The 25,034-nt window shown below is 36.0% G+C and overlaps 1 protein-coding gene across 37 annotated transcripts in view; it reads right to left on the reverse strand.

The window, feature by feature from the left end:
* Positions 1-25,034, reverse strand: part of ZNF518A (zinc finger protein 518A) — a 75,205-nt gene that overhangs the window by 26,133 nt on the left and 24,038 nt on the right. For 21 of the 37 annotated variants that reach the window (XR_010118080.1, XM_063628691.1, XM_063628706.1 and 18 more), the window contains 3 exons: positions 22,996-23,046; positions 22,326-22,449; positions 15,569-22,175 (listed from right to left, as the gene is read on the reverse strand). Coding sequence is in view for 36 of the 37 variants with exons in the window: in XM_063628691.1 (XP_063484761.1) it covers positions 17,601-22,049 (4,449 nt within the window). In the remaining variant the exon portion in view is untranslated. Of the gene's footprint in view, positions 1-15,568; positions 22,176-22,325; positions 22,450-22,973; positions 23,047-25,034 lie in introns of those variants that run through there. The other 16 variants (XM_063628728.1, XM_055253849.2, XM_055253868.2 and 13 more) reach the window with 3 other exon arrangements.

Genomic DNA, 25,034 nt, shown 5'->3' on the forward strand with positions numbered 1-25,034 from the left:
TATTCAGGAATTTTCCAAGGATTGTTCTGAGATTGATTTCTAATTGAATTCTGTTAAGGATATTACATACTCTGCATGAATTCAATCCTTTTAAATTTATTGAAAATTGTAAATTTAGTGGATGTTCTACATGGATTTGTGAAGAAGGCATAGTCTGCTAATTTTAGATGGAATGTTCTGTAAAATCATTTAGTTCAAGTTGACTGATAATATGGCTCTAGTCTTCTATGTCATTACTGACTTCTTTTTGCCTAGTTGTTCTATCAATTACTGAGAGAGGAGTATTGGAATAGCTAACTATAATTGTAGATTTGTCAATTTCTCTCTATAGTTCTGTCGCTTTTACTTCATGTATTGAGAAGCTTTGGTATTATATGCATAGACTTTTAGGATTGTTATATCTTCCTAATGAATGGAACTCTTTATCACTGAGGTATTTCTTTTTATCCCTAGTATCATTTTTTTCTGAAGTCTACATTTTTTCATCCTGACAAATTTCTGCCTTTTAATTGGAGTGTTTATAACTTTGATATAATTGGGTTTAAAGCTGCCATCTCTGTTTTCTATATTTTCTCACCAGCTTTTGTTTTCCATTTTGTGCCTTCTGTTGGCTTCAGGTTTTAAAATCTATTTTATCTTCAATATTCTCTTAGTAATTACATGTTTTTTACAATGGTTCCTCTAGGCTATACAATACATATATGTGACTTATCACAGTCTATCTTCAAATACAACAGTACTCCTCCATTTCCCCTTCCCTGCCTTTGTGCTACTGTTGTCATACATTTTACTTCTACATGTAATAAACCCTATATGTTATTATTTTTGCTTTCAATGATTTTCTTTAAAAGAAATTAAACAATGAGGGAAAAGTCCAGTGCTCTTAATTCCTTTGTGTAGATACCATTTTTCTTCTATCTAAAAAATTTCTCTTAATATTTAAGATAGCACAGTTGTGCTGAATTATCTCAGATTTCTCTTATGTTAAACTGTATTTGTTTTGTCTTCATTCTTGAAAGATGATTTCACTAGATATAGAATTCTAGGATGACTTATTTTTCCCTTCAATATTTTAAAAATATCATTCCACTATCTTCTGGATTGCATAGTTTCTGATGTAAGTCTGCAGTAACTCTTATCTTTGTTTCTCAACACATATGTATACTTTCTTCCTCTGGCTTCTGTTACATTTTTTATCACTTGCTTTCAGAAATGTGATTTTTTTTTTTTTTTTTTTTTTGAGACAGAGACTCACTCTGTTGCCCTGGCTGGAGTGCGGTGTGGCATGATCATGGCTCACTGCAGCCTCAACCTCATGGGCTCAAGTATCCTCCCACTGCAGCCACTGAAGTAGCTGGGACTACAGGCATGCACAACTACACCTAGCTAAGTTGTTTTTATTGCTTTTTGTTTGTTTTGAGACAGAGTCTCACTCTGTCACCCAGGCTGGAATGCAGTGGCATGATCTCAGCTCACTGCAACCTCTGCCTCCCAGGTTCAAGTGATTCTCCTGCCTCAGCCTCCTGAGTAGCTGTGATGACAGGTGCCTGCCACCATGCCCAGCTAATTTTTGTATTTTTAGTAGAGATGGAGTTTCACCATGTTGGCCAGGCTGGTCTCAAACTCCTGACCTCAGGTGACCTGTCTGCCTTGGCTTCCCAGTGTTGGGATTACAGGCATGAGCCACTGTGCCCACCCTTGTTTTGTTTTTTGTAGAGACAAGGTCTCACTATGTTTCCCAGGGTAGTCTGAAACTACTGGCTCAAGTGATCCTTCCATCTCAGCCCTCCAAAATGCTGGGATTATAGGCACTCAGCCAGAAATGTGATTATGATGTGTTTGGGATGGTTTTCTTCATGCTTTTCCTGCTTGGGCTTCACGTAGCTTCTTGGACCTTTAAGTTTATCATTTTCATAAAATTTAGGGAAAATTTTCAGTTATTATTGCTTCAAATATTTTTTCTCCCTTTTCTCCTCCTTTTCTGGGACTCAAGTTACATAAATGTTTTACTACTCAATATTGCCCTATAGTGTGGCATTCATGGAAGTGTACAGCTTGGATCTCCCTTCAAGAAAAAATTTATAGGCTGAGTGTAGTGGCTCACATCTACAACACTGCTTTGGGAAGCCAAGGCAGGAGGATCACTTGAGGCCAGGAGTCTGAGACCAGCCTGGGCAACATAGACCCTGTCTCTACAAAAACTTAAAAAATAATAATAACCAGGCAGGGTGCCATGCACCTGAAGTCCTGGCTACTCAGAAGGCAGGATTGCTTGAGCCCAGGAATTTGAGGTTACAATGATTGCACTGCACTCCAGCCTGAGAGATAGAATAAGACCTATCTCTAAAAAACAAAAGAAAGGAAGGAGGAAAGAAAAGAAGGAAGGAAGGAAGAAAAGAAGGAGGAAAGAAAAGAAGGAAGGAAGGAAGGAAGGAAGGAAGGAAGGAAGGGAGAGAGGGAGGGAGAGAGGGAGGGAGGGAGGGAATACTTGTAATTCAGCTGCAAGGAGTGCAATTAGGTTGACAGCCACTAGCTATTAGGGCTTTCAGAATCTGTCTCAGGATTCAAGACAAATATATGGTCTTCCTGAGCACCCTTCAGTCTACATTTTTGCCCAACATGGAACTCTTCTAAAAGACAGACTTTGACCTGAAATACCCACTGGGTTGGCTGACTGTATATGAGATGCATGACAATCTGAGGCTCTCTATAACCAACGTGGCTTCCACTCACCAACCCCTTTCTCTCTCCAGTTATCAGACCTGCCTTATGGTTTGCAGGCTTTTCTTACTCAATTCTCCTCCCTCTCCTTTAAATTTTCCCAAGCGTTACTGCCCAATAAACTTCTTGCATTCCAAACTCCATGTCAGCATCTTATCCAGAAGACTCAACTGACAGAGTTAGTACCTAAAGTAGTCCAAGAAAGCAGGAAGTAAAGATGAGGTTTGGGGACCAGATTACTCATCACCCAGCTGGCAACCAGGACCCATCCTGTGGGTATGTAAGGCATGAATTGCCCCAATTAAAGTGGTGGCCCAGATACTAATGTCTTGCAGTGATTTGTTTTATATGTCCCCAGGCTTGATTTACTGGTCTTTATTGCATCTATATTCATAAGGAAATTTTCTTTAGATGTCTTTGGCCTCATAGAATGACCTGGGAAGTGTACATTTCTTAGTCAGCTCTGGGTGCTATAACAAAAATATCATAGACTGAGCGGCTCAAACAACAGGCATTTATTTCCCACAGTTACGGAAGCTGGGAAGTTTGAGACCAGGCGGCCAGGATAGATGGGTTCTAGTGAGGCCACTCTTCCTGCCTTACAGATGGGGACTTCCTGTTGTATCCTCATGGCAGAGAAAAAAAATTATGCTGTCTCTTACTCTTCTTATAAGGGAATAATTCCATTGTGAGGGCTCTATCTTCACGACCTCATCTAAACTTAAGTATCTCCCTAAGGCCCCACATCCTAATAACTTAATTGGAGGTTAAAGCACCAACATATGCATTTGGGGGAGTGGGGGACTCAAACATTCAATATATAACATCTATTCCATGTTTTGTAAGTTTGTAAGTCTATCTATCTATCTTCTATAATTTTTTTGGTAGAGTTTACTAATGTATTCTGAAGCCATCTAAACCTGGGTTTTTCTTACAATTTTTGTGGTATCATTTCAATACCTTACTCGTCATAGGTTTCTTCTGATTTTATATTTCCTCTTAAGCCATTTTTTTAAATAGTTTTTGTGTCTTTCTAGGAATTTGTCAATTTAATCTAGGTCATCTAACTATTGGGCATTCAATTGTTCATAGTATTCCCTTACATTCATTTTCATTTTGTAAGAGCAGTAGTATTGTCCACTGTTTCACTCTGTTTTTAGTAATTTGAGTCTTCTTATTTTCTTGGCCAGTCTAGCTAAAGCTTGTCAATTTTGTTGACCTTTGATAAGAACCAAATTTTGGTTTCCTTAATGTTCTCTATTGTCTTTCTATTCTCAATGCAATTTCCTTCCATCTCATTTTTTATGATTTTCTTCCTTTGGCTTGCTTTGGGTTTACTTTGCTCTTTTTTTCTTGTTCCTTAAAGTATAAAGTTATGCTATTAATTTGAAATCTTTCTTCTTGTTTATTGTGGTAAATATACATAAAAGTTAACATTTTAGCCATTTTTAATTGTACAGTTCTGTTGCAGTAAGTTTTTTTATTTTTTAAATGTACTCACAGATATAAATTTCCCTTTAAGCACTGCTTTGGTCACATCTCACAAGATTTGGTAGGTTGTTTTTTCTTTTATTAACCTCAAGAGAGTTTGTTACTTGATTCATTGATTATTTATGAGTATTGTTCTATTGCTATATATTTATGAATTTTCAAAATTTCCTTTGTTTTTAAGTTCTAACTTAATTCTATTGAACATACTTTGTATCATTCCCATCCTCTCAAATTCATTGAGACTTGTTTTATATGATATATCCTGGAGAATGTTCCGTGTACTTTGGAAAAGAATATCTATTCTGCTGTTTTGGGGTGGATTTCATAGATATAGTAGATCTAGTGTGTAGTGCTGTTCAAGTTTTCTATTTCCTTGCCAAACTTTTGTTGTTATTTTATTCATTTATGCAAAGTGGAGTATCAAAGTCTCCAACTATTATTCTTTACTTGTCTACTTCTCCCTTCAATTCTGTCAGTTTTTGCTTCATGGATTTTGTGGTTCTGTTATTAGGTGCATATATGTTTAAAATTGTTATAGCTTCCTGATGAGTTGACACTTTTACTGTCATAAAATTTCCCTCTTTATAGTTAGTAATGTTTTTTGAAAATAAATTTTTGTTGTTTCATCCCCTCAATCTACGGTATTTTGTTATGGCAGCCCAAAATGACTGAGACAACATGTTTTTCCATTTTTAAAATTTCAACCTATTAATATCTTTGAGTCTGAAATGTAGCTCCTGTTGACAGAATGATTTGTTCAGATTCATGGGACAAAAACTAGAACTGTGATCTCCACAGAGGGTGCTGGTGAAATCAGCTCTCCTGGTCAGGGGTTGTAAAAAGCCCTGGTTTGTATCTGTTGCCAATTTCCATAATATAAACAGTTGTCTCTTAGCCTCCATGGGGGACTGGTTCTAGAAGCTCTTGTGGAAACTAAAATTACAGATGTTCAAATCCCTTATGTAAAATGGCATAGTATTCACACATAACCTACAAATATCCTCCTGTATATTTTAATCTCCAGATTACTTATAATACCTAATACAATGCAAATGCTATCTAAATAGTTGTTATACTGTATTGTTTAGGGAATAAGAAAAAAAAGTCTGTAGATGTTCAGACACAATCATCATAAGCCTAACTACATTTTTGGTCTGTGATTGATTGAATCTGCAGATGCAGAACCCACAGATATGGAGAGTTTACTGCACATGAATCTTATTTATCCAGTCTGAAAATTTCTGCCTTTTGATTGGACTGTTTAATCCATTCACATTTAATGTTACATTAATATGGTTGGATTTAGGTCTACCAGTGTGCTTTTGTTTTTTATAGGTTTCATTCCTTTTTTATTAATTTGTTTCTCCTTTACTGTCTTCTTTGGCTATTCTAAAATAAATCTTAATCCCTTTAATGATGTTTTATTTTTGAGGAATTTTCTTAGTGGTTGCTCTAGGGCTTACAATATACATCTTTATCAGAATCTATTTCAGATAAATACAAACTTAATTCCAGTGAAATATCAAAACTTTACTACTATATGGCTCTATTCCCACACCCACCTTATTATTGTTACACACAATAGGTTTACATGTTACAAACCCGAGAATAAACTGTTATACTTATTAATAAGTTTTTGTCTTTTAAAGGTAATTTAAAAAGAACAAGTATATATTTATAGAGTTTTTCATATGAGCCTTATTTACTATTATGGTTCTTTTCACTTCTTCCTGTGGATTTGAGATACTATCTGGTGTCATTTCCTTACTGCAGAATAGCTTTGTTCCCATCTACTTTCCTTGTGTTGTTATAACATTTCTGCTATTGGCCCCAAAATACAATTATATGCATAATGTTTTATTTGATGGCCTTTTAAGAGAAAGGAAAATAAAGATGCAATTATATTGTCTTTTATACTTAATTACTTTCGTGTAATGTCTTTCTTTTTTCCTGTGAATTCAAATTATTTTCTGGTGTCATTTGCTTTCAGTCTTAAGAACTTTTAGTATTTGCTGAAAGGTAGGTTTGCAACCAATGAATTCTCATTTTGCTTATTTATCTCATTTTGAATATCCGTTTTGCCTTCAATTTTGAAAGACAGTTTTGTTTCTATTTCAAAACTTTGAATAAGTTATCCACTTCCCTTTAGCCTTCTTGGTTTTGCTGAGAAGTCAGCTATTAATCTTATTGGGGGTTCCATGCATCATTTTTCTTATGATAATTTCAAGATTTTTTTTGTCTTTCAACATTATGACAATAACATGTCTACTTTTGAATCTCTTTGCATTTACCCTACTTGGAGTATGTTGAGCTTCTGGAAATACGTTTTTCACCAAACTTGGGAAGTTTCTAGTCGTTATTTGACTACTTAAAAAAATTTTCATTACACATATGTTGCCCTTAATGGTGTCCCACATTATACATGTGTCTATGTGTGCTTACTAAGATATCATTTGCATACTATATAATTCACACATATAAAATGTACACTTCAATGGTTTCTTAGTGAATTCCCAGAATTACACAACAATCACAATTTTAGAACATTTTTACCACTCCTTGTCCTTTAGCAGTTCCCTCTGTATTTCCTTTAAACACTTTTAGCTCCAAGTAACCACTACTAATCTACTTTCATTCTTTGTAAATGTGCCTATTCTTGACATTTCATATGAATGGACTCATGTTTTTGTTACTGGCTTCTTTCACTTAACCTAATGTTTCCAACATTCATCCAAGTTGTAGCATAAATTACTATTTCATTTATTTTTATGATTGAATAATATTCAATTGTATAGATATATCACATTTATTTATGCATTCGTCAGTTTATGGACTTTGCGTTGTTCCTACTTTAAGGCCACTATGAATAATACTGCTATGAACATCCTTGTATAAATTTTTGTGTGAACACCTGTTTTAAATTATTTGGGGTATATACTTAGGAGAAGCAGCTCTGGGCCACAGGGTAACATTACATGTAACCTATTGAGAAAGTCCCATACTGTTTTCCAAGATGGCTGTACCATTTTGCATTCCCACCAACAGTGTATGAGGGTTCCAAACTCTTCCTGGCCTCATCATCTGGGTTTTTTTTAATACCCATCCAAGAGGGTATAAAATGGTATCTCACATGGTTTTGGTTTTCATTTCCCTAATGACTAATGATGTTGAGCATCTTTTCATGTGCTTTTTGGCCATCTGTATATCTTCTTTAGAGAAATGCTATTCAGATCTTTTGCCCACTTTATATTGGGTTACGTCTTCTAAGTTGTAAGGATTCATTATTCTAAATTCAAATGCATAATCAGATGTATGATATACAACATTTCTTCCCAATCTGTGGGTTGTCTTTTCACTTTCTTGATGATATCCATTGAAGCAATAATTTTTTTCAAATTTCGATGAAGTTAAATTTATCTATAATGTGGTGTCAGTGAAAATAGCAAAGACTCTGAAATTCTGCCCTAACATAAAAGCAATTAAAAGTCTGTCAAAGAAACTGTCACAATCAACTTTTTTGGAACTTTTGAAACTAATCAAAAGTTTTTAGCATCCCAGGAAGTGCTTACCCAAGAAAAATGGCTGAATCTCAGAACAGCTTTGTGGTATTTTAAGTTACTCTAGTCTCATTCTCCACTCCTCACCTCAGCAACAGCACTGAAAATAACAGCCCTCATTCCCAGTACTAGAGGAAGAACAGTCTTCAATCACAAAATACTTTAACTATTTATACTGACCTGTCTGGTGGCTCCCTGGAAGGCCAGCTCAGAAGGCCTGTCTTTATTTTGCCTAACTTGGAGTTGGTCCAGAGTTAAAGTTGCTAACTAGGGGTAATGTTTAAAATATAAGCAGCCAAATGCTTTATTTGCTGCTGCCTGGGGTGACAGAGAAAAACTGGGGCAGGCGATAGACTAACCAAAAAGCTTGGAAGAAAAGCCTGGGAAATGAGATGTCCATAGGGACTTTGTAAAGCTTTAACATATTCCTGAGAATCTAGAAGGTCACACTCATGCCCAGGACTGTATGTGTGCTTAAAAAGATGTGAGAAGGCACTAAACTCTCACAATGGCCAACCTGGAGGCTGAAGGTGAAGGCAGAGTTGTAAGCCACCTGGCTGAATGTTGATGTGTCACGAAAACACACAAGCCCCTTAGCAAACACTGGAAGATTTATTCATTCCAGGTGTTTATCTCTGTCTACTTATTAGCTGACCATTAAACTCACAGAACAAAGACTTTCGTGGCCACAAATGGCAAAGAATACAAGCATTACAAAATCAGTTCAGAGAAGTCACTAGACAACAAGTACAAAACACGGTAAGAATAAGAAACCTGAGAGGTTGGAGGGGAGAATCTGATTTTCAGTTGTCACATTACAAAATTCGTACTTTTAAATTCTTCAACAACAACAAAAAAATGAGACATGCAAAGAGCAAAGTATGACCCATGCATAGAGAAAAAAGCATTCAGTAGAAATTATCCCTAAGGCATTGTATATTTTGAACAAAGACTTCAACTCAGCTATCTTAAATATGTTCAAAGAACTAAAAGAAACCATGTTTAAATAACTAAAGAGAATTACAGCTCAACCAAATAGAGAACATCAATAAAGGGATGGAAATTATTAAAAGAACCAAACTGAAATTCTACTGTTGAAAAGCACAGTAACTGAAATAAAAATCCAATAAAGCAGCTCAACAGTAGATGTAAGCTAGCAAAAAAAAGATCTGTGAACTCTAAGATTGATCAGTTGACATACAGTCTGAGAAACAGAAAGAAAACCAAAAAACGAACACAGCCTGAAAGACCTGTAAGATACCATGAAGAATATCAGCATATGGCCAAACACAGCGGCTCACACCTGTAATCACAGTGTTTTGGGAGGCCAAGGAAGGAGGATTCCTTGAGGCCAAGAGTTCAAGACCAGACTGGGCAACACAGTAAGATTCTATCTCTACAAAAATTTTTTTAAAAGTTAGCTGGGCTATTTGGGAAGTGGTGGTGGAAGGAATGCTTGAGTCTAGGAGTTCAATGCTGCAGTGAGCTATGACTGCACCACTGCACTCCAGCCTGGGCAACAGAGCAAGAACCTGCCTCTCTAAATAGATAAGTTAGTAATAGTACCAGCATACCCATAAGATGAGTCTCAGAAAGAGAGAAAAAAGAGAGAATTCATCAGGGAGAATATTTGAATAACTGAAAACCTCTCAAATTTAATGAAATAAAAATGAGATTTAACGAAAATTAATCTACCATTCTACAAAGCTCCAGAACCTCCAAGTAACATAAACTCAAAGATATGGATACTGGCACATCATAATCAAACTGTTGAAAGACAAGGATAAATAGAGAATCTTGAAAGCAGCAAGACAGAAAGAAGTGAGTCATCACATCCAAAGGTCCTCAGGAGAATTAACAGCTGATTTCTCATCAGAAATCACGGATTCCAGATGGCAATGGGATAACATATTAGAAGTGTTGAATGGAAAATTAAAAAAACAAAACAAAACTGTCAACCAAAAATTCTATATCCAGCAAAGCTATTCTTTTAAAAAGAAAAATTAAGATGTTCATAGATAGACAAAAACTGAGTTTGTTGCTAGCAGAAGTGCTCTACAAGAAAAAAAAAAAAAGCTAAAGGGAGTATCAAGCTAAAATGAAAGAATCCTAGACGGTAACTCAAACTCACATGAAGGAAAAAAAAAAAAACAAAAAAAACACTGGAAAGGTAAATATATTCACCAGCACAAATAAACATAAGACAATGTATTTTTTTTTTTAACTTGGAACACAAATGCTTTATTTAAGGGTGCATCTCAATTCCTGTGTGGTGAGCCAAAAATAAAATAAAGGAGCAGATCGTGGCACACCATTCCCACTGGCCAAGTGGTTGAACCCTGCATCCAAGACCCAGTGAGCAGCCAAGTGATGCGCAACCTCTGGGCCTCTCACTCATGACTCTAACAGAATTAGCACATCGCCCTTGAGCATGAGGCCTTTTACATTGCAGATTTTGGAGCAGCAAGACAATGTATATCTGTTTGTAACTCTTGTTCTTCCCTCCTACCTGATTTTTAAAACTGCATAATTATAAAACTATGTTGATGGACACATAATTATTATAAAGATGTAGTTTGTGACAATAACAGCATGGGCAGAATGAAGGCATATAGAGCAAACTTTTCATTACTGAAATTAAGTTGAGATTAATCTGAAACAGATAAAACAAGACTAGTTTTACAATCTCCTGTAATAAAAATGCTGTCTTTTAAAACAAATTATCTATTGCACTTTTTTGTTTTTGGTGTCATAGCTATGAAAGCTTTGCCTAGAGAATTATCACAAATATTTACTTACATTTTTTGTAAGAGTTTTACAGTTTTTGCTTGTATTTAGGTCTATGATCCATTTTGAGTTAATTTTTGTGTACACAATGTGAGGAACACTTTTTCTTCAAACTTATGTTTCTGTTTCAGATTGCATAACCTCTATCAGTCTATCTGCAGGTTTGTTGATTCTTTCTTCTGCCAGCTCAAATCTAGTATTGAGCCTTTCTCGTAACTTTCAAAATTGTAGTTATTGTACTTTTCAACTCCAGAATTTTCATTTAGTTCTTTAAAAAAAATTTCTATCTCTATGTTCTCTACTTGGTGAGACATTAGAATACTTTCCTTAATTCTTTACATCTGGCTTCCTTTAGTTCTTTGGGTTTACTTATTTTGAGGTGGAGTCTCGCTGTCTCCCAGGCTGGACAGCAATGGCGCGATCTTGGCTCACTGCAATCTCTCTGAGTTCAAGCGATTCTCCTGCCTCAGCCTCCTGAGTAGCTGGGACTACAGGCGCCCACCACCACGCTTGGCCAATTTATTTTTAGTAGAGACGGGGTTTCACCATTTTGGCCAGGCTGGTCTCAAACTCCTGGCCTCAAGCGATCCACCCACCTCAGCCTCCCAAACTGCTGGCATTACAGGCATGAACCACTGCACCCAGCCTTTTGAACATATAACAGCTGCTTAGCATTTATCCTAAATTTAGTATCCCTCAAAACAACTTTATACTTCCTACATTTCTCTGTCATATACGACACATAATTTCCTGTTTCTTTGCATATCTCAATTTTTGTGTTGAAACTGGCCATTTTAGGTAACACAGATCTCTGCATACTGATCATCTTCCCTTAGTGACTTGGCTTGACTAATTAATGTATGGCTTGAAGACTGCTTTCACTACTTAGGGAGTTTACAAGTTTGCCCTGCATTTGGCCAGGAACTTGTAGTTTAGAAGTTCTCTCTGGTCACTCCTCTGAGATGGCAGCCTTCAGCATGCACAGTCTTCCTGATCACAAGCGATGTCTGTAGTTTTATCTAGGTCCTTTGTCTCTTTCCCTGATCCTTTCTTCTTTTTTTTTGAGACAGAGTCTCGCTCTGTCACCTAGGCTGGAGTGCAGTGGCGTGATCTCAGCTCACTGCAAGTTCTGCCTCCCTGGTTCACGCCATCCTCCTGCCTCAGCCTCTCGAGTAGCTGGGACTACAGGTGCACGTTGCCACGCCTGGCTATTTTTAGTAGAGATGCAGTTTCACCGTGTTAGCCAGGATGGTCTTGATCTCCTGACCTTGTGATCCGCCCGCCTCGGCCTCCCAAAGTGCTGGGATTACAGGCGTGAGCCACTGCGCCTGGCCTCCTTGATCCTTTCTTTAAGCTTCTGGTTATCTATTGGAATGACCTGGCAACTGTTTAACCTCCACTGTTACTGATTGCTCTACTGTTTTCTACAATACTCTGAAGTCTGTTACAAATAAAGTCAGGCCTTGTGACAGTTAATTTTCAGTGTCAACTTGAATGGATTAAGGAATACCTAGAGAACTGGTGAAACATTATTTCTGGGTGTGTCTGTGAGGGTGTTTTCAGAGACTGGCATGTGAGCCATTAGACTGAATGGGGAAGATTTGCCCTCAATGTCATTGAGGCACAATCCAAACAGCTAGGAGCCTGGACAGAAGGAAAAGAGAAAAAGCTAATTCTCTCTCCCCTAATCTTCTCCCCCCATGCCTAACCCCATACCCCAGGAGATGAGACAGCTTTATTCTCATGCCCTTGGACATCAGAACTCCAGGCTTTCAGGCCTTTGGGTTCGAGGACTTACACCCGTGGCTCCTTGGTTCTCAGGCCTTCTACCTCAGTCTGAGAGTTACACCATCAGTTTTCCTGGTTCTGAGGCTTCTGGACTTCGACTGAGTCATGCTACCACCATCACTACGTCTCTAGCTTGCAGACAGCCTAGTGTGGGACTTCCTAGCCTCCATAATTACATAACCTAATTCCCTCAAGACATGCCCTCTTATATTGGTTCTGTATCTCTGAAAAACCCTAATTCAGGCCTCTTGTAATGATGTGTTCAGTTTTTGAAGCTTACTCCAACCCTCCACTGAACAGAACCTCTGTACCTTTATGCTATGGAACAGCTGGAGGATAGAAAGAATGGGAAATCAGCTCTTCAGTGAATGCCCAAACCACAATCCTCCCTGTAGAGCAGCTCTGTTGGAGGAAGAGGGTAATGGGGGTGGGGGACAAAGTTCTAAAAATGTAACCTGCCAAGCGGGTATATTTAGTCTTCCACTCAGAAATACTATGTATCTCCCAGTTACATCTTACAGGTTTGGTTTGGTGTCTGGTTTTTTTTTGGTGGTGGTTGTTTTTTGGCAGGCTTGTATTATTTTGTGCCTCTTATTATACATGGGTCTTATTGGCTGGGCGTGGTGGCTCACGCCTATAATCCCAGCACTTTGGGAGGTCAAGGCAGGTGGATCACTTGAGGTCAGGAGTTCGAGACCAGCCTAGCCAACATGGTGAAATCCCATCGCTACTAAAAATATGAAAATTAGCTGGGCATCGTGGTGGGCACCTGCAATCCCACTACAGGAGCGGCACTTGAACCCGGGAGGCAGAGGCTGCAGTGAGCCAAGACTGCGCCACTGCACTCCAGCCTGGGGAACAGAGTGAGACTCCATCTCACAAAGTAAATAAATGGGTCTTCTTTTATTGTTTCCCAGTTGATTACTGTTAATTGTTCAGGAAAGTAACTAATTTTCAGTGTACTCCTTTAAACTTTCAAGATATTAAAAGCAAGTCATCTACAAGAGTATTTTGGTCTCTCTCCCAAATTTAACTTTCATTTTGCTTTCCTATTCTTTGACATTAGCAATAGCTTATGATGTAATTGATGATCGCAGGCAACATTTCACTTCTTAATTGAAAGATGTATTTCAAGAGTTGCCACACAAACATAACCCTCACTTTTGGTTTAAGCACTTTAAAGTATATGGAAAAATTCTTATTTTAACACATTAGCAATGTCTTTACTAGGAATAAGTATTTAAATTAAGCACATTCTTGGCATCTCCTAAATTCATGACTTCTAAAATTGACGTACATTATATTTTTTCCACACTATTTACTTGAAAGTTTCCACTCTTGTAACAATTATTCTTGTTTTAAAAAGATTCCTAAATTTGGAGGCATTAACAGAAGCTTTGTTAAACTAGTCAAAAAGCACCTCAAAGATGACTTCATGAAATACTTCCTCCAAGATACTAATTACTTCTCAATTCTCCAGTTATTAAGAGAGGCATACATAAATTAACAAACATCAAACTCAACCATTTCAACTCTCCATTACAGGGAAAAGTTTCCACTAATGCCATACTCTGCTAACTAGCAACAAATACCACCCTGAAAAATCCCCCCAGTAAGTTTTGCTAGATGAGATCCCCAATGGGTCAAGGTAGTATGCTGACAGCCGGGATCCTAACAAGTTGCTAAGGCAAAGAACAGAGCCAATGCCCCAAATGGCTTTGTTAAGAAAGTTAAGGAAGGAAGTAGATGTCAACGGTGAAAAGGAATCTTATTTTTAAAAAGTCAAGATAAGCTGTATGGAATTAATATGTAATATTCTGTTTTTAATTCACCTCCATTTTCTCCCATCCCAAGAACTTCTATTACTTTTTCTTAACAGCTATTTCAAATCACTAAAAGAATATCTAAGTCCTTTTCCCATCTAACCTGGACATAAATTCTCACAGCATTTCTGCGCTATCTCATTTTTAATCCCTTCATAAGTTGCACTACTCTTAGCACACAAATGACCTATTTTACCCACTAACCATTTTCATTACATTTACAGTCTCTTCGTTGTTATACAAATACATCTATACTGGAAACTTTATATACATACATTTTAGTTCGTACTTTGTAGCTCTTTTACACAGGTGAGGTACATCATGAAACTTACCAAGCTTGTATTTTTTAAATAAAAATCCCATTCTGAAAGCAGACTCTAGGGAATTCAAGCAACAGTTGGTAAACTATGTCTGGTGGGCCAAATTCAGCCCACTTCCTGTTTTTGTAAATTGTTTTATTAAAACATAGCCACACTAATTCATTTATATATTGTCTATGGTTTTTTCTGCATTATGAGAATTGAGTAGTTAGGACAGAAACTAGAAGGCCTACGAAGCTTATTTATCTGACCTTTTATTGAAAAAATTTGCTAATCCCTCAATGAAAATATTTTCCATTAAAAAAACTATTACATTTCAATTTGTGTTACTGAATACTTAACAAGATAAATTCTTTGAAAAGTGAATTATGTTTTTTAAGTACTTGCCAAATAGTGAGAAACCCACTTCAGTGGAGATGGACAAACTGGAAAAAATAAAACAAATTCCTGACCCAGAAATTCAACTGCAAAACTAAAACTAACTCTTCAATTATAATAAGAACCTTGAACTACTGAATATACTTCAGAAAGCCCTCTTTGGAAAGCCACAAAAAAAAAAAATAAAAATAAAATAAAGGATATAGGCTTTTGTTTTGGATTTTCTGCAATGGCAATAATGAAGCTCTAAGCAGGTTTGCCTCCCTCAGAATAACCTAAGTTAACAAAATCAGAAAAAGTTCCAACTAGAATATCTGGAGCACAAAGCTTACTTTAAATGGCTGTTGAAACTTTAAGGCAAGAAGTACATATCTCGACATTATTTTCCTGATATGGCTATTCTGAAATGTAATTTTATAGTGCTGTGAATATTAGCAGGAAAGTTTCTTCTCTCTCCTCGCTATTTACAGCAGGTAATGCCTCATAACAGATCTATATGTAACAAACACAGCATTTTAATTTTATTGCTGTTAGGGTACTGAAGACTATAAGCCACTCTATGGCTTATCTTGCCAGCATAACCATAGTAAAATTATGGTATATGTTACCTTTCTTAAACAATATATCATCTATGATTTTGGGAAGAAAAAAAAATCCCACACTTTATCTATCTTGTATAGTTAACGAGCATTGAAAAAACACATACACTTTAAAATCTGTATTTCCTAGAGAATAAAATTTCCATTAGATTTTAGCACAGTAAAAAAATTCTTGTGTAAACACAAACAAGATAAATTTAATTGAAAATGTTCATTACAGAAATTAACAATGCTTACCATTCTTTAAACACCATATACATTATTAATATATACTGTATATTTCCAATTAACTCCATTCTTAGGCTCAATTTAAGAAACACAATTCTAACATTTTATACAAAAAATACTTCACTAAGAAAGTAGACAACTGCACAAAACAGTACAAGTATAATGTGCATAGCAAGATAGCTTGAAGCATTCTATGTATGGCTTTCTTTAAAATAAAACTATTAGGGGAATGGGCCCATTTGGGACCTACTGTTACAGCTGACATATGTAAACTGTTTCACATCTTTTTTAGGCACTTGCTAACAATAGTGTTCAATCCCTGAAGAATGAATTTACCTCAAAAACAAAAGCTACATCTGAAATAAAAACCAAGAAAATAACATGGGTAAAGTCTTATATATTCCTTTTAAATTAAACAACCAGTTTTATTAGTGCATGCACTGAACTAAACTGAAAGAAAATAAACTTATGCCAAAACTTTCTGTGCAAAATTTACATAAAAGGTACAAAAATATGTACAGACTTAATTTGTTATATACAGAAAAGAAGCCCTGAAGTTTTCATCCAATTAATGAAAATGTCATTAACACTTGTAACAATGTTAACAAAAAATCATATAGCACGTAATTTTTTAACACAAGAACTCCATTATCCAAAGATCCAACAAAATTTGATCCAAACTTACAAAGTGAAAAATCTAAATCTATGATTCTGTTGTCATCATGAAAACATCCATTTTAAAACTCTGTTGGGCATATCCCTTAGGAATCTATCCTAAGGTTTTATGCACTGCCTCTGGGTCCACTATTGATGCTTCCTTTTTCAAATGCCAACAACCTGTATATATGTTTTGGGTTGTCACTCACACTGAGAAGTAGCTAACAGAAATGCTTTGTCCTAATTTGGACATGTTCAAATAATAAAGTGAATACAGACAAAAATATGATCTTGCTTCAAAATACTGTTTTGGTAAAAAATTTTAACTTTCAAGAAAAGCCACTCCCTTGGAAGTGTTCCTACGTTCCATTCTTTTTAAAGGGATGGGAACCAAGAAGAAAAAAATGGCCATTTGTTTATGGAGGACAAACAAATGAGATAAGCATAGTTCTGTGCAAGAGGATCATCAGAGAATATAATCAAATTCAGAACTATGTTCAAGTTCTTTAACCAAACTTTCAATGAGACAAAGAGTTTAAATTCTTCTCTTGAAGCTGCCCATCTACTGCAACGTTTGACATAGTCATTTAGAAAAAGAAAATCACCTTGGGAGAGTGTTCCCAATCTCTAACAAGTGACAGAGTTCAACTGGAAAAAAAATGTACTTGCCAAAAACTCTTCAAGCATTGTATGAGGTGTAACTGTAGTGAGTTAAATGTACTTTCAAGGAGCCTAATACCCTTCAAAATAACTATATTTAGCAGATATAGAGTGACTTCTTTACCCAAGCTCTCTCAAAGTATGTTCACAAATGTGAGAAACTCCTTCAGTTCTATGATGAAAGAGCTCTCCATCTCCAGCTACACTTAGATGCATAAGGCTGGTGGAAGAAGAGAGAGAATGGGGGTGTCAGCCATTACCCTCTACTAAGAGTCACTAAAGAACTAAAGTGGGAAAATTGTTTTATCAAAATTTTCTTTAGCCCTAACTTCCCAAGAACACATGTTTAAAAAATTAAATCAAGGTACTTCTGTGCTGTGATTAGTTTCTTTCAAAACTTTTGAGTGCAGGGATAGCATTTTCAAATATCATACATACAACTTTTACTCTTCCACAGAAATATAATCAACTTTTAAAATGTTTGATTTCAGGTACTATAATGAAGTAGAAAATGTCTGCATTATGGTAATTCAACCCATTGTTTTCTTCTAAGGTAATTTTACTTTTCTTTTCCTTGGTAATTATGGTAAACTATTCTAACATGTTCCAATCCCGAGTAGCTTCCATTAAATGTCTCTGCCCATGACCAGCCCAAGTATCCTGATTGTCAAATACTCTACCACAAAACCAACAGTTAAATTTAGCCTTCAAAATATTTTCAGAGGTAGTCTTCACAATCTGATAATTGTTTTTGCTTGTCTTTTTGAGTGTTAATTTTAGCACAAATCTTTCTTTCACAGAACTAACAGGTTTAAATGTTTTGTGCCTCTTGGAAAAATCATCATAAGTTGTTTTAGGAGGGTTATAACAAACTGGTTTCAGTAAAGCATTTATAGTTCTTTTTGACAATGAAACCTTAAGTACATGTCCATTAAATTTAGCAATAGTTTTCATTACACTTACTACTTCTGGTGCATCTGCGTCAGGATGATTCAAAACTACAACTGGTTGGTTTCTCCTAGGACATTTCACAAGCTGTTTAGAACTAAAAGGGAAAAGCCGCAAAGTTCTGATGGAATCTTTTGAAAGCCTAGGTCTGCTAAATCCAAATGTTTCACGGACATCTTCAGGTTTCGCCTTTTCTTTACACTTTCTATGCAATGTTGCTTTTCTTCTTGGAGGTTCTTGGTAACTATCCCTACACTTTCGTTTACAGTTTCTGTTTCTAGATACAAAGGCAGTTTCAGAGTCTTTACTTTCATGAGTTTTTGTTTTTGAAAAAAATTTTTTGGAAGTCTTTTTTCTATTGAAGTTCCTCTCAATTGTACAATTTGTTTTACACCTTAATACCCTGGACTCTGAACAGTCACTGACACATATTGGTTCCTCAGAAGATTCTGGGCATGTTGCAGTAGAAGTTATCACAATTTCATTTGCTGGCATTAAGTCATCTAGTAAGAAGGGTAAGGCATCTCTAGAAGATTCTGGCTCTTTCTGCTCTCCTCCTATAATCTGATGAGATGGTACGTTGTCTTTTTGCAATGAGGATGCAGAGTTGCTTACTGACAGATTATTAGCAGCAGTCACATTTAAAACAGGGTTAAAAATTTTCAGCAATATTCTTTGTGGTGTTCCTTCAGGTTTCTTTGGCTGTATATTTTGATAAGTACTATTTTGGACTAATTTGGGCTTAAGCAGCTCAGTTTTATTTGGCATCACACACTTTAAAAAAACAGCTTGTTTGCCATCAGGCAAGAAGGTATAAAGAGGTGGTTTTGAAAAAATCTCATTCTGCTGTTTTACTGAATCGGAGATATTCAACTTAGTGCTCTGTTGCTCAGATAGCACGTTAGGAAGAAGAACAGCTTTCACAGAACTCGTTGGTTTTAAAATGTAAGGGCCTTTTAATGGCAAAGTATTTTCTGAGCTACTTTTCATGCTCAAACAACTGCCAATGCTGGAACACAGTCCAGGTGTAAGACAATTATTGTTTGGTTCTACCTTCAAAATAGGTGTTTTGCAAGGCTCCTTAGTCATAGTTCCACGAGCTTGGGCACCCTCGGTTTTGACAGCAGAAACACCTTCAAGTTTCCCATTATTAAGTGTTAAAATCATCCCAGGTTTCTTGTTTACAACAAGAGAAGCAGGGATACCTTGTGAATTAACCAATGGAAGTGTGTTTCCAGGAATAACCGGTAGCCCAGGCTTGTTAGTAATATTCAATGGTATTAAAAATCCTTTTGATGCCTGAAGAATTATAGTTTTTTTTTGTTCTGAATTTAAAAGTGGACTCTGCATATAAAAAGAACCTAAATTTTGTGTAGTGGCTCGTAGTTTGTCTTTTACAAGCTGCTGTGTTATTATCGCATCTGACTGAGTCTTAAGTAATGTGCCAAAACCTGAAATTCTAGGCATCTTCTCTGAATCTCTCACATCTTGTGGCATTGATGACACTTGTTTTTCTTTTCCAGATTTCAAATTCAAGTCATTTGTAGGCACATTAATACCCACACTGCCAGGTGGAACCGGGAAGATGCCTTGCACTTTGAAATCTTTCGAAGATTCAACAATTTTGCCTTCTCCCTCATGTTTTTGAAATGACTGGTCACAATGAAGTGGCAGGCCTTTATTTGGAGTGTTACTAGAGTCTTGTTTTACATCAGGTTTTATTTTCAGTACATCCTGAAGCAACTGGTTTACTTCAGGTGGCAGAAATTCTGATGCCTGTTTGCTCTGGAGAGAGAAAACAGATGTGATTCTAGGCATCATAGGGGAATTGACATTAGAAAAGTCTTCCCATTTAGATTTTTCAGTCGCACACTCTAAATTTTGATTTTCATTACTGTACAGGTTTTGTCCATCAATGTTTTGTCCTTTTTCTAAAACATACTGTTCTTCAATTTCAGATTTTGCTTTTAAAGTTCCATCTTTATCATTTAAAAGGCTAATAGATGCTAACAGGCTATCTGGTTTTGAGCTCTCCTGCCTCACTAGTGATAAAAATGATTCACTAATTGGTTGTTGGACAACTGTTTTGCTGGATGAAGATTCTCTTTGAGGGTTTTCATACACTGCTGTTCCTGAAAACCTACGACGTTTATTGGAATTATTCACTTTTGAGTAATTATGAAAAGGTAATGATCCTTGGTTGGAGGATTCAACAGGTAATTCAGAGTTGCCATAATTAATGCAATAATTATGCATATCTCCACTGTTGTATGCATTTGGTTTGGCAACACAGTTGACTTTATCTGGACTTTTAATGGTGGTACCTAATACCTCGGGGTGACTCTGAGTGAGATGATTTCCCCAGAAGTCAATATTATCTCTTGTTTCAAATTTTGTGGTCAAATTCACTGATGCTGTAACCAATTCTGACGTTGCTGACAAAGAAGATACACTTTTCTCATAATCCATTGTTTGAAGCATATTATTCCTTTGAGATATCAAAGTCATTTCTTTTTCTGAACTTGCTTTCCCTGAAAGTATAGAAGATGAACATGAAAATGGAGTAGTTGCTTTCATATAAACTGTGTCATTTAACTCAGTTGTTACTCCTGTTAAGAATCCATTAGTGTCCAAAGTCTGGGGCTGCAAATTAGCAGTACTGTCCTTTGCAGCACCTGAGTGTGAGCCTGGTGAACATACATTTTGTTTGATAGGCACCAATTTTAATACAATATGCTGTCTTCCATCCATCATCTTGAAGCCCATAAACTTAGCACTATAGTTAGGGGGAACTGCTAATTTATTACTTTTCAGCATTAACAGTGTAGATCCTAGTACAGCAGTCTTCATGAAACCTGAACTAGCGTTTGGTCCCTCTTCAGCTCTATTACCTTGCCCAGTGGACAGAGGAGTTGGCTTCTCTGACTCTGATTCAGGGGCTTTATCATTATTCTCACGGTGTCGTCTTTCATCCTTTTCCTCACTTAAATGCTCTTGAACAACATGGCTCTGGTCTTCAGATTTAGTCTGTGTTTTGTTCATTTTCTTAAGCACTTGAGTGTTCTTTTCTATACTTCTGTCACTTCCACTGTTAATTTTCTTACGTTTCCAGAATGTCTTCCTTGATGCACCTATTTTATATCTTTTCAGTATTAGCTTAAGTCCTGCAGAAGTCTTTGCCATTCTTTTTTCATACTTATCTTTTTCCAGTTTTTCTTTTGCATATAAATGTTCTTTGTGCAAAGTTATAACATGTCTTACAAGGTGTTCTCTCCTGGTGGCACCATAGCTACAATATTGACAAGTGAAGGGAAAAGTACCAGAATGAACATGAAGGTGCTTCTGAAGCTCTCCTTTGGTAAAACATACATGATGACATTTACCACACTTATAATGAATTTCATTATGTCTATGAATGTGCTGAACAAATGTGCCAACATCCTGGGTGGAGAACTTACACTTTTCACATTGAAAATTACCATTAACACAATGTGTGGATGTGAAATGCTTTGTCAAGTTCAGTAAAGTATATACACTCTCATTGTTACAAATGTCACATTTTACTAAAGTGCTTCTATGGGTTCGTCTGTGTTGTTTAAATACCTGAAAGTCATTTGCTGAAAAGTTGCACATTTCACAAGGATATGAAGGTAATTCGCCATGGTGCCACATTTGAAAGTGTTTCTGCAAATCATTTGGGCTATATCGAGTGTTGTCTCGGCATTTTAAACAGCTGAAATTGAGTATTTTTGCAGACATTTTTATACCCTCTTCTTCAGCTCTCTCAGACTTATGAAGCAATGTACACTCCTCTACACAGCTTACAGTCTTTATACTGATAGATTTTCTTGCAGTCTGCTGTTTACTCTGAAATAATCTTCTGTATTTGTCAACTTCATGTTTCAATAGGACTTCATTTGGAATATTTATTTTTGGCAAATCAATTTTCACATTTTTTAGTTCATAATGAATACTTTCTGAAATTTTCGGTTTAGGTATCGACCTATCAACTATCTCATTTTTCACATCATGATCTTTTTTTAAAGTAGTTTGTTTTTCATCACAAAATAACTGTTTCTGTTCAGATGGCATGATTTAACCAAAAAAGTCCCAATTTCTTTTTTTCTGAAAACTCTTGAAGTTATCTGTAATTTAAACAGGAAACGATACTGTGTAGAGACATCTTCAATATACAGGATTTTTCCCACAATAACTCACCTAAAATTAAACAAAGAATTGAAATTCTCATCACAAAAATAATAGTAAATTTCGTATCTGTAAGTTCATTTTGGCATAAAGTAGGAATGTTAATCAAAAACATAAATTAAATATACAAAAGACTTGTTAAGTATTTTAAGAACAGCTTACCAAGAAGTAATAGTTTGAAGTAAAAATAACACTAATCTGGAAGTCAGGAAATGCAAGCTCTAGTTCCAGCTCTGCTGTGTGACCTTGGGAAAGCTTCAACTTCTCTGGACCTCAGTTTCCTCATCTAAAGAAAACCACAGTTGGGTAAGTACGCTCAAGCGCTAAGATTTTTATATTAAGGTGATAATACAGTTTTTAAACAAGATTTTAAAAATCTTAGAATCCTAAAAAGTTCCAATTACACACATGTGGTTTATCCATATACTATTAACTTTTTCATTTGCTTAGTTATCTAATAGCTATTCCCTGTAAGAATCCCAACAGACTTCTCTCCAGATTTTCTATTTCCTTAGTTCCTCAGGGATAATCTATAGTTAAAACAAAAGCTTCATTCATCTAACAGAAACAACCAAAGACGGTATCTGCTTATCATTACTAACAGGTTAGAAACCAAACAAAAAGAACAAAAAGGAAGAAATTAAAAAGAACAGCGGCACCATTTCCTTAGTGTAGTCCTAAAGTCCATCTACTCATTACCTTTCTGGTTCCCTACCATTTTGGCTATGTGAATTTATATCCTTAGAACTCAAGCCAGATGACAGCAACGAAAAGACCTTGGCAGATTAGAACATACCCATCACTACCTACCTGCATTAATTCAAGCACTTACTGGTCATGTTACTTTAGACAAGTCTCAACCTCTGTGTCTCAGTTCTTTCATCTGTAAAATGGGGGGAAAAATTAGTACTTCCCCTATGTCTTTCACAAGGTTGTTGTGAAGACAAAATGAGAAAATATATGTAAAAATATCCTTTAAAGTGCTATATAAATCACAGCTACCACTATTACTCTATGTGATTACCATGTATGGGACATAACAATATATTGCTGAGACAGGAATCTGAATACTGAAGGTTCAGTCATTAATATATCAAACTGTATTATTAGAAAAATTACGTTTTTAATTTTGTGCTTTATATATATATATGTATATGTATATATGAAGACAAAATCAGATAAGCTAAACAAAACATAGTACAAATCACATTAAGCTCCTCATCCATAATGTCTATCCAAAGGTCTCAGCTTTAAACTTCAATTAATCTAAATACCTACGAACTTTACTGTTTTAGAAATCCTTTACTGAGGGAATGATTAAAAGTTGAATTACTTACATATTAAGAGATCTACAATAAATTAATCAGAAGGGTACCAATTATTGAATTGTTTTACATGCCATGACTAATACAGTAAAATGTGAATCCAGAATGGGATGTTTGTCATAAAACTTTAGTATTACAAAGAAAAGGTAATACAAGATGAAGGCCTCACAAAGGATTTTTAGGGCCCTAAAAGAAGAAAAGCTGAAAAAGTAACTGGAACTGTCAGGAAACCAGGAGAAAAGGCTGAGAATTATTATCTGACAGCTATTCTTAAACTAAGATGGGGCTTACAGATGATTTCAGAATGACTAGCCAAGCAGAGCACTTGTCTTTCTAGGAGAATGAACTAGACACTAATTGAAGGCTCTACAATCCAACAGTCAGGTTTTATCTCACCGCTTTGTCAAGAGAAAAGAAAAGAAAAAAAAAAGAAAAGAAGAAAGGATGGAAGGAAAAAAAAGAAAAGAAAGGAAGGAAGGAGGGAGGGAGAAGAAAGAAAGAAACGCAAGAAGAAAGGAAAGGAAGAAAGAAACAGAGAAAGAGAAAGAAAAGATTGATGACAGGGTCTCACTCTGTCGCTCAGGCTGTAGTGCAGTGACACCATCACGGCTCACTGCAGGCTTGACCTCTGAGGCTCAGGTGATCCTCCCACCTCAGCCTCCCGAGAGCAGCAGGGACTACAGGCGTGCGCCACTATACCCAACTAATGTTCTGTATTTTTTGTAGACATGAGGTTTCGCCATGTTGCCCAGGCTGGGTGTAGAAAGAATTATATGAGTTGATTAAAAAGAAAACAGTATTACTAAATCATGTGTTCAGTTCTCCTTCAGGGACTAGGGCAAGAGTGGGGAAATGGAATATATGAAGAGGTAGGAAATCAAACTGTCTAATCTCATAAGATACTCTAATATGTGACTCAGGAGTCAAAATGGTTGTGAAATAAAACATAACAGACAGCTTTGGCTTCCTTCTCTAATAATGCCTCACTTAGACCTTGAGAATAGGATTATTAAAATGTAATATATACTTTTTCTGTTTCTGAGTATCAAAAGATTTTAGATGCCTAGGAGATGGAAACTCAGTATTTACACTGCTTATGTCCTATTTCACATTTGAAACCTGTTCTGCGCTACTCGGGTTTTCATGTGTTTTCACTAGTTTCAACTTCAAATACAAGAGGTTCAAGAGCTTCATTGGGAACATTTTTGTAAGTCAAAAAAATGGCATAACAATAAGGATAAAAGAGGCCATCTTATTAAGAAATCCACTTAGCTCTTACTTAAGCTTGGTAACTGTTAAATAAAGCTGAATGTCAATCTTTTTTGTATTTAATGTATGGCATATACAATATGGCATTAGAGGAGTTTATATTTTAGGTAGTTTGGGTTTGTTATTTGCCCTCAAATTTTAAGTTTCTCTAGAGAGTCTATTATGTCTTCAATTATGTTCAACTTGTTGCATGGGGAAGCAATCCGTGATGGTTAATTTTAGGTATCAACTTGACTGGATTAAGGAATACCTAGAAAACCAGTAAAACATTACTTCT

This window comes from Symphalangus syndactylus, chromosome 2, assembly GCF_028878055.3.
Source record: "Symphalangus syndactylus isolate Jambi chromosome 2, NHGRI_mSymSyn1-v2.1_pri, whole genome shotgun sequence".
Lineage (NCBI taxonomy): Eukaryota > Metazoa > Chordata > Mammalia > Primates > Hylobatidae > Symphalangus > Symphalangus syndactylus.